The sequence below is a fragment of the Muscardinus avellanarius genome (genome assembly GCF_963383645.1).
Source record: "Muscardinus avellanarius genome assembly, chromosome: 14".
Classification (NCBI taxonomy): Eukaryota; Metazoa; Chordata; class Mammalia; order Rodentia; family Gliridae; genus Muscardinus; species Muscardinus avellanarius.
The window spans coordinates 69,197,504-69,214,229 of record NC_137800.1 but is presented as its reverse complement, the minus strand read 5'-3'; the positions used below and the strand labels follow the sequence as shown (position 1 = coordinate 69,214,229).

Sequence of the window (16,726 nt, the reverse complement as noted above, 5' to 3'; positions counted from 1 at the left end):
GTTCTACCGCTTTGTCTCCCACATTCCTATCTTTCATTGTGTGTCAGATGCCTTTTTTTTTAATTTGCAGAAATAATCTGAGCCCTATACAGATCTTCTCTATTTTCAGAAAGAGTTTGTTTCCCTCCTTCCAGCCTCATAGACACACACAAATCTGATATTATGCTTTCAGATGTTCCAGATAACCCTGATGACTTCAAGTCTGGCCACTGCCTGTGCAGGAGTGGGTCGAATTCCATCGAATCCTTACTTCTGGATGCCATCCTTAGGGTTCCAACCCAAAGTGGAGATAGTTCATCTCCACTTTGATTCCCTTGGCAATCCTTAAGATCCAGTATCCCCATACCCCAAGAAGCCTTAAGAAAACAACATCGTTTCTCAGACACCTGCTTTGAATCAGCAAATGCCCCCAGGGAAAAAGTAGTAGCCTCACTGTTATGAATTCCTTCGCTTTCAAATTTTGACCTAGTAATTCTTTAAACATCTTTTAATGCAAGTGTTGTTAAGAAGATTTGAAGAGTGAAGGGTGCAGCCCAGTGGTAGAATGCTTGCCTAACATGCTCAAGATCCAGGGTTCAATTCTAGCACCATTTTTTTTAAAGATGTTTTTTATCTTTTCTTTCTTTTTCTTAAGTTGTCTTCAGCAAGATGATCAATCAGAATTTCTAGAAGGCAAGGTTCACAGGTAAAAGTCTATACAGCCTAGATGACAGTTATTGAAACTATAGCTGAGGTTTAAGGGTTTACTCACTACCTTTTTTACTCACAAGAACTTTTTGACCTTGATCTCATTTAACACTCAAAATAGCCTAGGCGCAATTACTATTATTTCCGTAAGAAAATGGGCTTCGAATGAATATGCTTTTGTTCCATTCTGACTGCTGCTGCATGGTAGGGCCAGAATTTGGATCCTGCTCTGCCTGGTGCCAGGTTACACTGTCACTCACTCCAGTCTGCAGACCTGATTCTTCCAAGAAGCCAAAGCCCCAGAGGGGTGTGTCCTCCAACGCACAGCGTCTCAGGACAAGATGCTGTCCCGGGTCCTCAAAACCACTGCTAACCCTTTATGTTGCACTTTCCTTCTGATGTCAAGGGAGAAGAAGGCAGGGTTTGTTTTGGTTTCCATTTTCCAAAACACTCCTCCTTGTGTCTTCCTGCGGCAAAGAAGAAGCCAGGTGTTTGTGTCACAGACAAGCCCAGCTGGGGGACAGGGAACTCTCCAGAGGCCCTCCCTCGCCTCCCCTAGGGGTTTTGCCCATCTTTCATGGTTTCTAATTTCCCATCCTCATGTGAGGATTCACTCAACGTTCTCAGCTTCCCCACATGCTCAATACTACTATACATGGCTGCTGAGACAGTTCATCCAACATGCCCCCCACCCTAGAGCTGGCCCGCCTGGACGCTCAGCTTGTTTTATATAGGCAGATTGTGTTTAGTATCCTCTCTAGGCCCACATCACCTTCCTTAACAGAAGCCCTGAGTCTTCCTTTAGTTCATTCATGCATTCAATCAATACATTTATTCAAGACTTGCCATATTCCAGGCACGGTGATAAGCTTTGTTGTTTATATATAAATGAATAAGAAATGGTCACTGACTCCAAAATGCTAAGAAGGGGGGGGGGGGAGTTGCACCGAAATAGTCAAACCACAAGTGATAAGAACCCTCAGAGATGTGTGGATGACTCGCTCAGGCAGTGAGAGGAGGGAGATGGCTTATCTGTCTGGAAAAGGCTTCGGGGGAGAGGCATTCAGCTTGGCCTTGAAAATAGAAGAAACTGAATACAGGAAAGAAAGAACTTCCTAGACAAAGACTCGGTGTGGGCGTGCCTGGCACTGAAGAAGAACAGAGTGGTCTGGTCTTGCCAAGGGATAACGTGGGAGCTTGGGGGCCTGCCCTTGGGGCTTTCCAGGTCCTAAGGAAGGAGGTCAAAAACACACAGATGAGGCAAAGACTGGCAGCCTCGGGGGCAGGGACTTGTTGAATTTGGCCAAGACACTGAGTTTTAAGTATTTGAATCAATTTTGGAGATTTCATATAAAAATCCAGATTTCTGGCTTCTCCTGAAATCTTAAAAGGCATGCCAAAGCAGGGAGCATTTCTTCAGGACAGCAGTCGGCTGGGGCAGAGGCACAGTGGCCTACTCTCTGTGGGCCTGAGCTGTCTCCCCAACACTCTGACCTCTACCCTATTTGCTCAGCCCTCAAGCATCTGAGTCAGGGCCCTTGCTCTGCTAAGGTATAAGCTTAGGCAAACAGAACACAGAAATCTCAGAGGAGAACCCGAGGGCCTCTCTTTTGACCCACTAACTCGTACATGTGTTGCTCTCTGTGTACCCCACCTCACCCTTATCCAAATACAGGCTTTCTTCTGTAGATGTCAGTGCGCATGGCTCTCAAAATTATGAGACATGAAAATAAAGTCATCCCACCAAAACCTCCAGGAATTGGCTCCGAGCCCCTGAAGCTTACCAAAACCCAAAATCCACACATGCTTAGTTTCTTATATACAATGGCCTAAGTCTGGCCCGGTGGCGCACACCTATAACCCCAGTACTTGGGAGGCTGAGATGGGAGGATCACAGATTTGAAGTTAACCTAAGCAACTTAGACACTCATCAACTTAGCAAGGCCCCGCTTCAAAATAAAAAATTTGAAAGGGGTAGCTGGGAGGTAGAATGCCCCGGAGCTCAATACCCAGTATCCCTTACACACACCAAAATAAAATAAAAAAGCCATAGAATTTTTATATAACCTACACACATCTTCCCATAGAGTGAATAGTCTCTAGATGGTTTGTAATGCCTGATACAATGGAAATGCTATGTAAATATTATATGGTATCATTTGAGGAATAATGACAAGGATGGGATTTATATATATATGTTCCGTACAGATGTAATTTTTTCCGTACACTTTGATCCCAGGTCGGTTGAATCCAAGGGTGTGCAACCTGCAGATCCAGAGGGTCAACTGGCAGCCAACATCTGAAGCTCAAAATGGGGTGGATCAAACACCATTATAGTGTGCAGTGGGGCAAGTTGAGGCCACTTTCTTGTTTTTATTTAAAAAGAAGAGAGAGAACTAGTATATCCCAGTATTTAGTATTTTGATCCTCCTGACGGGGCCGACAGTCAGTATATACTCGATGCATATATGGAAATACCACCCTGAGCCCCACTAATATGGGTAGTTAATATGAGTTAATAAAATCACTTTAAAGAAGAAAGAAAAAAGAGAAAAGAGAAAATGCTTACAGCCTGCCCCTCTTCTACTAACATCTGAACACAACTGGATTCCTAGCCAGGTGTGATGGTGCACACTTGTAATTCTAGTAGTTGGGAGGCTGAGAGAGGAGGATTGTGGTATGGGGACAGCCTCAGCTACTAAGTGAGGCCTTTTGTAACTCAGTGAGGCCCTGTTTCAAAATAAAGAACTAAAAAAAAAAAAAAAAAAAAAAAATAGGGCTGGGATGGAGGTAGAATGCCCCTGGGTTCCACCCAGTACTGAAGAAAAAAAAAAAAAAAACCCCAAAAAACTGGATTCCTCATTGAGACAGGAACAGAAAATCCACAACTGAAAGTTTCAGTGTGGAGCTTCTGCCCAGTAATCAAGAGAGCAATTTACAGTAGCGTTTGGTCAGGAGGGGCCACAGGAAACCTCACAAGTTAGCCAATTTAGTCCCCTTTAGGCAACAAGAATGAATTAAGAGGTCATTCTGATAATTCCTAAGGCTAAGCCCTGGAACTGTAAATAAATACGTAGCATGAAAGGAATGCAGAAAAGAAAAACAAATGAAGAGAAAAAGGAAATGAAAATCCTGTCCTGATTTCATTGAGAAACGTAGTTTAAAATGCCCTTTGTGTAACGATGCCCCACTGTGCACATGCCTGGGATTGGACCAAATTATATGTGCATGTATAAATGTGTAACAATGAATCCCACTATCAAGCATAGTCATGATGCACCAGAAAAATCTTAAAAAAATAAAAATAAAATCGCCAAAAGAGTCATGAAATAAATGCAGAATGGTTCCAAGAAAAACAGACCAATGTTCAGGCAAACTTGAGGTCCCCTTAGCTAAATTTGGGTGCACCTCTTAGGCTGAGGTTCATCAGTTCTAGGACAAGGAGTGAGGAGACAGTAGAAAGGTTCCATGTTCCTGTCAAACATTAAATAAGACTCCATGAACCACAAAACTGGAGACCGTGTAAGGTACGACTCAGTCAGCACTTTGGTCTGAAGAAAGAACATGCAGTTGGCACTAGAATGACCCAAGCAGCAGGGCCAGGCAGAGACTGTCCAGAAGTAGACCTCCAATTCCCCGTCTCAGATGTCACCATGCCGAGCGCTAAATGCCTGAGACGTGTCCGGCCAGTTGCAAAACGCAGGTCTCATTTAAATGCCATTTGCGGACCAGTGTGAATTAGATTGTACCATCAGGAACGGAACGCTGGACTCCAGGGCAGTTGTATCTAGCTGGCTTTTTCCCCCCGCTGTGGTTTTCACCATCTGTTTCTTTGAATGCATAAACAGGGAAAATGACTGGTTTGGAATGCGAAGTTTTTAAAAACCAGATGACCACAGGCATCCTTTAAATGAGAAAGAAAGAGCAAGTTGGGGTTCTGTGACATTTGTCAGGAAGTGAAATCTTAAATACCGAGAAGACTAGCTGTGTTCTGCCAGGGAAGGCCCATGAAGGAAGGAATAGCGTTTACCCATGACCCTTTCAGAGGGTTGTGTCCCAGGTGTACATGTCACCCAAGGCCATTTTCAGGCACCAGTGCCACCCTCTCTACGTCCCCCTTCTCTCTTTTTAAAATGAAAGTTGAACAGTTAGCTTGACTCCAGCATAACCAGCCTTGGCTGTCCATTAGCATTATTCCTAAATTGGCAACCTTGGCTAGAATCCACTCTTAGAACCTTTTAGACTGAACAAAAGCTGCGTTGTGAGAAGTCTATTATAAAGCCCAAAGAGATCTCCAAATAGAGGAGTTGATGAGACAGACTGAGAAATCTTCATGTCCTTCCTGGACAAATATACAGTATACGTACACAGGGCATTCGGAACATGGTGTGTTTTGCTTTAGCGAAGGGCATCTTGCCTTTAAAAAAGAAAGATTTTTCCATGCACAGTATCATGGCTGCTCTATAAAATGGTTCTGTTTGCTCCATGCCAACAAATCTTAAAGCAATAGGTTCCTTTTGTGAACTTCGAGGGAGTGCAGAGCCTTGATGGAAATGTTAACTGCATACTAATCTCTTTTGCCTTCCCTGCAAGAAACAATCAGTTGTAAGCAGCAGGGATTTTAAACAAGATTGAACCCTGGCATTGTAGAGCCCTGGGGAGAAGGGCACTGGCATAAGACAGACAGGGCGCATTTTTCACATACTTTCTAGGCAGACTGATGCCAGAGTTTTCACAGTGGGGAAAACATTTTAAAAGATGAGGGTTTCTTGGAGAAACAACCAGCTCTTCCTAATTTGCAATGTCTGTTCTCAAAGATGAGGTGGACAATACTTGAGGTGGATGCCGTTAATGATTCCACGAATGGAAGGTAGGCAAAAACAAGACTCTGGCAATTTAGAAGCCCTAGGAAAATTAAATATGTATTCGAGATGAATTAAGTTGGACTTATGCCTCCACCTTCACCCATGCTTAGGACACCCATGTCTTTATGTAGATTTGAAGATACTAGCCGGCCAGGTGAGACTGATTCCATCAGCATTGGCTCCAGATGCCTGAGTTGTGATGACTGCATTTGATGCAGGAACTGTTGGGATGTTTGCTTCCCTGATGGGAATGGAAAAATGGTTAGTGATTAGAGGTCAAGAGAGCTTTAGGCTGTTCCTGGTGGTTCCCTGAAGGTGTTCAGGCAGCCCTCTGTCTCATAGGCTCTATATCCCAGCTGCAAACCAAACATATTTGGGGAAAAGTTTGCATGTGCACTGAAAATATATGTACAGGCTTGTTTTTTTCTTTGTCATTATTTCCTAAACAATACAGCATAATAACTAGGGTCATAGTATTTACATTGCATTAGAAATCATAAGTAATCTAGAGATAATTTTTAAGTATTTTGGATGATATGCAAAGGTTCTTTGCAATTACTACACCATTAATATAAAAGACTTGAGCATTCATGGATATTTGTATCTTCAGGGGCTCCTAGAACTAATCCCCATGGCTACCATGGCTACCAAGGGAGACTGTTTTCACAAGTTGGACTTTAAACTCCCCAGAAGCTTTAAGAAGAGCACTGTGGAGCACTGACTGTAAAAGCACTCTCCCCACCCATGGAATTTTAGTTATAATCATAATAACGGTGTCAGATGAAGAGACATACTGGAGAAGACATGAGAGGAATTTTAACTGGCCAAACTATTTACATTATTTACTTTATGAAAATTTCAGAGCCTTAAAAAAAAAACAGTTATATGCTGTGCTTTAGCTGCTCCAACTGGGTCATTTTAAGACTATCAATGTTTAAACACCAGTCTCCCTAAAAGTATATGTTGGGAATTGGGACTCATCTGATGAACTTAGAGATGATTTTTGTCACCATGAGGAAGGGTGATGGAGACCTTTCAGGGACCTGCTTCATATTGACATCCAAGACAGATTGAAAAATCTCCTTCCTCTGCTCTTCTTACCTCCCTCCCTCCTTCCCTTTCTTCTTCTTCTTCTTCTTCTTCTTCTTCTTCTTCTTCTTCTTCTTCTTCTTCTTCTTCTTCTTCTTCTTCTCCTTCTCCTCCTCCTCCTCCTCCTCCTCCTCCTCCTCCTCCTCCTCCTCCTCCTCCTCCTCCTTCTTCTTCTTCTTCTTCTTCTTCTTCTTCTTCTTCTCCTTCTTTTTTTTTTTTCTTTTTGGTGGGGGTGGCATGAGGGATGAGTGCCTGATTAGGAAGCCAGGAGATTCACTGAGGACTAGAGCTTGGATCTTACACCTGGTGTGTTCCTGCCCACAGGTGATCACTCCAGTGAGGACGGGCCATGGCTATGTGTACGAGTACCCTCCCAGGTACCAAAAGGACGTCTACGACATTCCTCCTTCCCACACCACTCAAGGGGTATGTATCAGGGACGCAGTCACCAGGGGAGAGGAGCTCTTGGGATAGCATCTTTCAGGACTGCAGAGAAAAGGAAGTTCACAAATTATGCAGATTTCACTGAAAACTTTGTTTGGGTCATCAATCCAGGAGCCATATTTTGTTTTTGTTTTTAGTACTGAGGATTGAAACCAGAGGCATTCTGCTTCCAAGCTATATACCTCCACCCCTTTAGGTGTTTTATTTATTTTTATTTTGTTTTGTTTTGAAACCTAGGTTGCTGAGACTGGTCTTGAACGTGCAATCTGCCAATCTCAGTCTCCCAAATATTTAGATTAGAAGGGTGTGTCACTATGCCCAGTTTAACCAATGTTTTTTCAGTTATGTTTTCTGGTCTTGCTTTATCAGGAAATCCTAGTCTTTTATCTGAGAAAGTTCTTGTTGTTGTATTAGTTTATCATTTTATTTAAAGAGCTATGGAATTTATTTATTTTCTTATTTATTTTTATGGTACTGGGGATTGACGCCAGGAGCATTATACCTCCAAGCTACACCTCCAGCCCTATATTATTTTTATTTTGAAACGGTCTTGCTAGGTTGATGAGAGTCTCCCTACTTGCTGAGACTGTCCTTGAACCTGGGACCCTCCTGTCTCAGCCTCCGAAGTACTAGCATTATAGGTGTGCACCACCATGTCTGGCTTCAGGAGGTAAGAAATTTAAAGTATGGGAAGTATAGCTATTTCATCAGAGATCATTTTTATAGTCAATATAAGTTTAAGAACACAAAATTTATAAGGAAAAATTCCATTAACCTCTTGTGGTAGGGAATGCTACCAAAGGTCAAGCCAATACAAAACCCAGTAAATAAATCCATAATAAAATGGTAGCATAAAAAAAATGACTACTATATGATATTTTCTCCCTCTTCAGGTCTATGACATCCCTCCCCCATCAGTGAAAGGCCCTGTATTCTCAGTTCCAGTGGGAGAGATAAAACCTCAAGGGGTATACGACATTCCTCCCACTAAAGGGGTAAGTGAACTGTCAGAGAGCATCCAAAAAGGTGTGTGTGTGTGTGTGTGTGTGTGTGTGTGTGTGTGTGTGTGTTAGTCCACTGGGATAAAACTAGAAGGGCAAACCTAAAAGGGGAAGAACTAGGGCAAGGCAATAATAAAAGCTAACTCTGGGATTCCAAATTTAAAAGCTCTTCTAAAAACAAAGACATCAACAAGAAAAGCAAATCAGAAGGGAAGATGATTAGTTCAAGTTGGCAAGCTCTCATACATCCTGTATTTATTTATTTTGTTTTTGTGTCATCGGGTGGTACTAGGGATTGAACCCAAGGGCATTCTCTGAGTGGCACCCCCAGCCTTTCTTTATTTATTATTTTGAAACAGGGACTTACTAAATTGCTGAAGGTCTCCTTAAGTTACCAAGATTGGCCTTGAACTTGTGATCTTGCTGTCTCTGCCTCCCAAGTACTGGGATTACAGGCATGTACCACCATTCCTGGCTATACATATTGTACTACAGAGGGTTTTATGACCAGGTATTAAGAGTGACCCTCTGGGAGGCACAGTTTTCCTTATTTTATAATAAGGAAACTGTATTTCAAAATGGTCAGGCAACTTATGCAGACAAAGGTGGTATGAAGACCAGGAAGAGAACGAGGGTCTTCCGATCCTCAACCCAGTGTATTAATGCATCATCTGCCCCTCAGCATAGGGCAGCCAGGGAGGGACACAGGCATGCACCACCATGGACTGTTTAGTTTCTTCATGCCCATATGAGCCTACAGAATAAATAAGAGTTTTGCTTTCTTTTTTTCAGGTCTATGCCATCCCACCCTCTGCTTGTGGAGATGAAGCAGGACACAGGGAGAAAGATTATGATTTCCCCCCTCCAATAAAACAAGCCGGAAGGCCAGACATCAGACCTGAGGGGGTTTATGACATCCCCCTAAACAGCACCACGCCAGTGGGGAGGGACCTCCATGCAAAATATAACTGTGAGCTTCCAGGAGCTGCTGAATCAGCGGCCCGAAGGCACCAAAGCCTTTCCCTGCAGCATCCGTCCCCACAGCCGGGGCAGTCGGCTGGCACTCCTAATGATGCATACGACGTCCCCCGAGGAGTTCAGTTCCTTGAACCCCCAGCAGAAACCAGTGAGAAAGCAAACCCCGAAGAAAGAGACGGCGTTTACGATGTCCCTCTGCACAACCCAGGGGATGCTAAAGGCTCTCGGGATGTGGTAGATGGGATCAACCGATTGTCTTTCTCCAGTACAGGCAGCACCAGGAGCAACATGTCCACATCCTCCACATCCTCTAAGGAGTCCTCATTGTCAGCCTCTCCATCTCAGGACAAAAGGCTCTTGCTGGATCCAGACACTGCCATCGAAAGACTCCACCGGCTCCAGCAGGCCCTGGAGACAGGCGTCTGTAGCCTAATGGCACTGGTCACCACGGACTGGCGGTGTTACGGATACATGGAGAGACACATCAATGAGATCCGCACCGCCGTGGACAAGGTAGAGCTCTTTCTGAGGGAGTACCTCCATTTTGCCAAGGGAGCCGTAGCCAACGCCTCCTGCCTCCCAGAACTCGCTCTCCGCAATAAAATGAAGCGGGAACTTCAGAGGGTGGAGGACTCCCACCAGATTCTAAGCCAAACCAGCCATGACTTGAATGAATGCAGCTGGTCCCTCAACATCCTGGCCATCAACAAGCCCCAGAACAAATGTGACGATTTGGACCGGTTTGTGATGGTGGCCAAGACAGTGCCCGATGATGCCAAGCAACTAACCACCACCATCAACACCAACGCGGAGACCCTCTTCAGACCAGGCCCGGGTGGCTCACATCCAAAGAATGGGGCTGAAAGCATCATGAGCTCAACTGAGTACCCACACGTGGGCTCTCAGATGCAGGCACTGCATCCTGGGGACTGTAAGGCCCAGGCCCACAACAAGCCGCCCACCCTGGGAAAGGACCAGCTGCCTGACAGCAGTAGCAGCGATGGCTCTGAAAGGAGCTGGATGGATGATTATGATTATGTCCACCTACAGGTAAAGAAATCAAACTCATAAACTGCCTACACTCACCTTCAGGGAGCCCAGGACTAACACCCACAAGGCTGTTAGGCCAGGCAACCAATGGAGAGAATATGATTAATGTCACTCCAGGTAGTTTGAAAATTGAGGCAATGATGTACAGAAGAGAGAACACTGGAGTGACAGTGCTGAGACTTCCTGGCTCTGAATTTTTCTCTGATACTGCGTGATCATTTATTTAACCTCCTTGGGCCTTACTTGCCTTTGAGAAATGAGTGCCTGGTAGGGCTGGATTAGGTCCCAATGATATGCAAACAGGGGAAGACTCATCAAATAAGATAGTGCATCCTGTGATAATCTTGCCAAGTGTATTTCTACTTATATTTTAGGATACAGTAATTTGGTGGGGAAAATAAGGTTTCACTATTAAGAAAAACTATTGGAAACCCGTATGCATAGAGAATGTCTAAGGTGTGCATGTTTACTTACTTACAGAGATACCTAACCCCGTCTCAGACTTACCCAGAGTTCAACTAGGCATTTGCCAGTTGGTCTGGAGCTTAATTTGCATATGACATTAAAATCCTGCAATAACAGTGTGTCTCCAACCAGCGGAAAATCTACCAACTTCCATGTTGACCTGGGAGCCTGAGAGCTTCCACTTTGAGGGATTAAAACACTCTACAAAGATCTATTATTTACAATTTGACTTACTATCTTATTTTTCCATTCAACCAAAAGCCATGAATCACACTGAAAATTATTAAACTACCAAATGCCCCCAAGTGAAGAAAGTGTGGGAGCGTCAACTGAACCACACCCAGGGCTCAAGAAGAGCACAGAGCAGGGTATACAGAAGCATTCGTCAGTCAGCTCACTGGTCATCCACCTTTACACATTGGGAAATACTAATTTGGAGTTGAGAGATATAGGTGATTCAGAGAAATTTTAAGTGAAATATGGACCTCACTTAGACCTGTGTCTGGAGGTTTATGGGTTTACATGTAACCTATGAAAAATAGTACTTTTTAAGGAGGTTTCAAAGGATCATGGAAAGCTCCCCAAAAACGGGAAGTCAGAGCAGATAGCATGGTGCCCACATGGACACGGATTTATTGTCCAGCCTCAACCTCATCCAACTTTGGGGTTCACAGGGCTTACCTGGGTGTGCAGGAAGTAGCCAAGGCTGTAGACAAATAAAGTGTGTATCAATGAAACTGTTAGGCTAAGCGAATCACAGTGATGTGTTCTTTGTGTTGAAAAATAACAGGGCAAAGAAGAGTTTGAGAGGCAACAGAAGGAGCTCTTGGAAAAAGAGAATATTATGAAACAGAACAAGATGCAGCTGGAACATCATCAGGTAAGTTCAATTAGAGTAAAAACTCTTTGTTGATGACAAGGTTTCCTGCTGAGCAGGAAAAGCATAACTTCAAAAGATTATGCTTTGGGTTTTGTCGGCACAATGGTGTAAATAAGCCCCAAGGCATAAAACAGGGTGTTAGAACAAAGAGAAGGCTTAAGGCCTTGCTAATGCAGCTGAGTATACGTGGACTACATCCAAATGACAGGGTTTTGTTTGTTTGTTTTGTTTTCTTAAGGCTAGTTAATATATAACATATTAGGACTATTTAGGTTAAGGCTATTGGTCTCAAGATATGAGACTTGCTTAAGCTTGTCCAAACAACTTGGTTTTATATTGAGGCCCTAGTAAGAAAATTCAAGACCAGAATATGAAGGTATAACCAAGTTCGGCCAACACTAGGACTGTAATGTTCTCTCTCCTTGTACTTTCTTTGCTTCTCTATATATCTGCCTCATTCTCGCCTGTTTTCTGACATGTCCTCTGCTTACCTACTCGTCTGCTCCTCTCTAACTTTACTCAGCCCAGAAATGGCCATGCAAAGTCGTTCCTACAGGTGGCACTCCATCTCAGCTTCTTCAACTGGCGGCCAACTCCTTTCTATGGTTCAACATATTCCTAAGAAAGTCTGATTCTCATTCTCCTCACTGCACTCCAGTCTTTCTACTACCAGCAGCACCAAGTCTATGCCTCGGCCTCCTCCATCTTAAGGATAGGAGGGTAGGACACAGTAGTTTCAAAATATATCCAAGTCCACTGATCACCAAGGACCTTGGGCAGGGCATGTTTATTCAAAAGTTGAGAATAATGATGAGTATTACTAAAACAAGAGCAAACAAATAAAGAGACGCGGATCAACTATGTGCACACCTTCTAAGGTGAAATCAAGTAAAGCTGTGAGTAATGACATGAAGAAGCATCCTGCTTTTTGGAAATTTGGGTTCTAATTCTTGCTTTCTGACCAACCAACTATGTGACCTTAGGCAAGTCACATAACCTCCTGAACTTCAATGATTTCTCTATGAAATGGAAAAGTGGCCCTCCCTCCATCTAATATGTAAGGAGAGGATATATTGATGAACATATTTGCAAAATCCATTATTTTTTACTAAATGCCTTGGAACATTCCCCTGTATCTTTTTATGTTTATATTGGCATTTGCCCAAGTAAACAGCAGGATTTGGGGTAACTTGCTGAGACATCATGATTCTGAAGAAGCAAGCAGATTCCACAGAAGAGTGAAGCTGGCCGTGCAGCTTAGTCGGGGGGCAGCTGGATGAGGTTATCCCTGCTGCGACTCAGTCCTCCATCAAGATGGAAAGATTAAGCCGGGCGTGGTGGCACACGCTTGTAATCCCAGCATTCGGGAGGCTGAGACCGGAGGATCGCGGTTCGCAGACAGCCTCAGCTACTTAGTGAGGCCTTTCGCAACTCAGACCCTGTTTCAAGAATAAAGAATAAAAAATTGGGCAGGGGGTGTAGCTCAGAGGTTGAATGCCTCTGGGTTCCATCCCCAGACCCGCAAAAAAAAAAAAAAAAAGATGGAAAGATTAACTGAGGGCTCAACTCAGATCATTGACAGTCCTGACCTGCCAAAAAGAGGCCTTTCCTGAGTCATAGAGAAAGAGCTTAGAAGTTGTTATGATGGCAGTCGGGGATGACAGGAGAGAAGCAAGAGAGATAACGTTCCTCTGTACAGGGTCCTTTCAACAGCTCTGGGGAGCTAAGGAAGAATGCACAATTAGCATTCAGATTTCTTTGACTGCATTCTTTCTCCTATGTTCATGTATATTTATTTGCATCAGTCTTCCCCATAGTGCTGAATTATAATATATCTATACATTTTGATAGAAAGAGTAGGAGAAATCGAAAGGGGTCATGAATTGTCCTTTCATCTAAGCACCTGGGAAAGGCAGAGCTTTCCCCAAGAAGGAACTTTGCTTGATTTATTAGACAAGGATCACTTCATTTGGTATTTCCTTGCCACCTTCCATCATTTAATGAACATTTACACAGACCCTATGGTATACTAAATACTACTATAAGCACTTTATAAACAAACATTAATTCATTTAACTTTCATAAAGGCATAGGTGGACCAGCTGGTATTTAAACCTTATGCGGCCTTCCAGCTAGAGGACAGAAGACATCAGTGGTCTAATCATAGAAGGTTTAAACTAGAGGCCTCCCCAGAGATCATCTTTCCCTACATTTTACAGTTTAGGAAGCAAGACAACTTGACCAGGGTCTCACAGCTGCACAGCTGGTATACCTCTGACACTTCAGGGGAGTCATATCTGTATCTTTTAACGCTGGTTAAATGCCCAGGCTAATTTCCATGACAACACACTGCCTCGTCCTTAATGTAATCTACTGTTATCTTCCTTCTAGCTGAGTCAGTTCCAGCTTTTGGAACAAGAAATTACAAAGCCGGTAGAGAATGACATCTCCAAGTGGAAGCCCTCTCAGAGCCTCCCAACCACAAACAGCAGCGTGGTGGGTGCTCAGGATAGGCAGCTGCTTTGTTTCTACTACGACCAGTGTGAGACCCATTTCATCTCCCTGCTCAACGCCATCGACGCGCTCTTCAGCTGTGTCAGCTCGGCCCAGCCCCCGCGGATCTTCGTGGCGCACAGTAAGTTTGTCATCCTCAGTGCGCACAAACTGGTATTCATTGGAGACACCCTGACGAGGCAGGTGGCTGCCCAGGACATTCGCAACAAAGTCATGAACTCCAGCAACCAGCTCTGCGAACAGCTCAAGACTATAGTTCTGGCGACCAAGATGGCTGCGCTCCATTACCCCAGCACTACGGCTCTCCAGGAGATGGTACACCAAGTAACAGACCTTTCTAGAAACGCTCAGCTGTTCAAGCGCTCTTTGCTGGAGATGGCAACATTCTAAGAGGAAAAGAAGGTGGTGTGGGGTGGGTGGGGGTGGGGACTGAGTGGATGGTGACTAAGGAAAACTGGAAATACTATCTGGTTTTTGTAAATGTTATCTATTTTTGTAAATATTTTGTATGAAAATGAAATATTTTAACATTCTGTGAGTTAGACAACTTTCAGAAATTCAGGGAGCTGGAGACGGTTTTTTTTTGTGTGTTTTTTTTTCCCTGTATGATTCTTAGGTATACATATAAGTATCCAAGACATAAAGACATAAGCTGTACAGAAATGTTTCTGCGTATTTGTGTATGCCTGCGCATTCATGTTTGTTTGTAGATGTTTGTCTGATACATTCCATTAAAAGAATGAATAAAGAAGCACCTTAGTAAGCACCTCCTAATGCTGCATTTTGGGTTTTGGGGTTTTTTTTCTTTTTTTTTTAGAAACTGTATCAGTTGATTGTAATATTACTCAACATTTACTAGTGATGATTCTGAGCCTGGCACACCCAAATCTAATATATTCACAAGAATAATTATTATCCACATAATAAGGCACACGATAGCTTATTCTTGTTTTGAAACCTCTTTCAAAATTATCTGTTCTGAAACCATTATGACAAAATGCCCCACTTCTTGTTGAAAAAGCCCTCTTGGAGAAAAGTTTCAGAAGGCCTGTGTTAACCCAAGCGCTGATATTTTAGGTGATATTTCAGAGAGAGGACAGACATGTATACTGTGTTAAGAGGCCATGTCAGCCCAATATGGTAGCCCACACCTGCAATCCCAGTATTTGGTAGGTTGAGACAGGAGAATCATGGGTTCAAAGCCAGCCTTAGCAATTCAGTGAAGCTCATATCAACTTAGAGAGAGTCTTTCCAAATAAAAAATAAATAGGGCTGGGGATGTAGCTTGGGAGTAGAATGCCCTTGGGTTCAATTCCCAGCACCAAAAAAAGAAAGAAAGAAAAAAGTTAGGAGGGGGAAATTGGGTTGTTTCAACACTGAGAAGAAGCTATAATAAAAAGATAACCCTTGTTTCCCCTTGGGCTGTTTGATCTCCATTTGTGAGTGACTCTCAGTGAGGTTTTCCAAAGGATCTTTTTAGTTGCTAAAGGGAAAAAATGCATATTATTTGCAGCAGAAATTCATGAAGAAACATCAGACTATGACTATCCACAAAAAGGAGGGCTGGTCCCATCTACCAGTTGTTAGTAGAGACCTTTCTGATCCTTCACATTCCTGTAGATACTTCCACCTCCATTACCTAAGAGACACTGGCCAGTTCCGTGGCCACTGAACCTTAGAGCCACCAAGTAGTATACTGCAGCTCTCATTGCTTGGTTGTGCACTTGCCTTCAAATGCCAACTTGACACTCAGAGCAGCTGTGGAGAGTGCCCCTGATCTTACAACTCTTTGTAGCTAGTGACTTCATGTATAATTCCACTGCCAATTCAGCTAGTCACAGCTTCTATCTTCTGGTCAGTCCTCACACTTGCTGGTATAGACACAGCCATGGCATCACAGCTATCAAACTCACCGTGGGTGAATGGACTACTTCCTACCTGCTGGGTAAAATGTATTTGTGTATTAACAAGTCAAGAAACCAAGATATATGTTTTTATAGTCTTTTTGTGCCTAAGAATTATTTTATCCCTGCCTAGTTGGAATATGTTTTCATTTGTAGTGTATGTCATGACCAAATTAAGCGCGCTTATTTTGAACGACCAAATCATTGGGACCATGGGGATTTAATAAAAATGTATGATCTTGGTGTGATCAAAGTAAATCAGTGGAAGGTGCTTTTCCAAACAACTGCTATTGTTCTGCAATGCTAAAAGAAGATCAAAAGTTGTTCTGTTATATGACAAGTTGACATGTGTAGAGGAAGGGGGTTGCTGGCATCAATAACACTTGAAGGAGTTAAAAGGTGTGCGATTTTATTGTATGATATATGTTTCTTAGGAGATTACAGATTTGATCTAAGTGGTGACATTTTGCATTTCAAAACCAAAAAAATTCAATATGTGTTATTCTCTTTGCCATTTTGTATGTAGAGGTTATTTTTTAATCATTAAATTTTTAGATCTCTGTTTCTATAGCCACTGGGTTTTCTTTTCCATGTTTCTTTATTTTTAAACGCACAATGAAATATTGGCTTATTTGGGCACTTCTAATATAGAAAGTTAAATTATGATCATTTCATCAGTGCTTGGATCTGAAATTAATTTTTAGAAAAAAACTAAAGAGTTTTTGGGATGCATTAATGTCACTTCAAAATGTATTTGCATTTGAAGAAAACCCTGGAGCCTGTGGACATTGCCAAATTCAAATATTTGGGGCAAGGCTTTTCTTGACCAGAAAACCTATACTTTTGATG

The 16,726-nt window shown here is 43.0% G+C and overlaps 1 protein-coding gene across 1 annotated transcript in view; it reads left to right on the top strand.

The window, feature by feature from the left end:
• Positions 1-14,363, top strand: part of NEDD9 (neural precursor cell expressed, developmentally down-regulated 9) — a gene marked incomplete at both ends in the record, with an annotated part of 29,883 nt that extends 15,520 nt beyond the window's left edge. The window contains 5 exons of the mRNA XM_080710278.1: positions 6,966-7,067; positions 7,979-8,080; positions 8,879-10,114; positions 11,370-11,459; positions 13,851-14,363. Of these exons, the coding sequence (XP_080566404.1) occupies positions 6,966-7,067; positions 7,979-8,080; positions 8,879-10,114; positions 11,370-11,459; positions 13,851-14,363 (2,043 nt within the window). The remainder of the gene's footprint in view (positions 1-6,965; positions 7,068-7,978; positions 8,081-8,878; positions 10,115-11,369; positions 11,460-13,850) is intronic.
• Between the last annotated feature and the right edge of the window lie 2,363 nt (positions 14,364-16,726).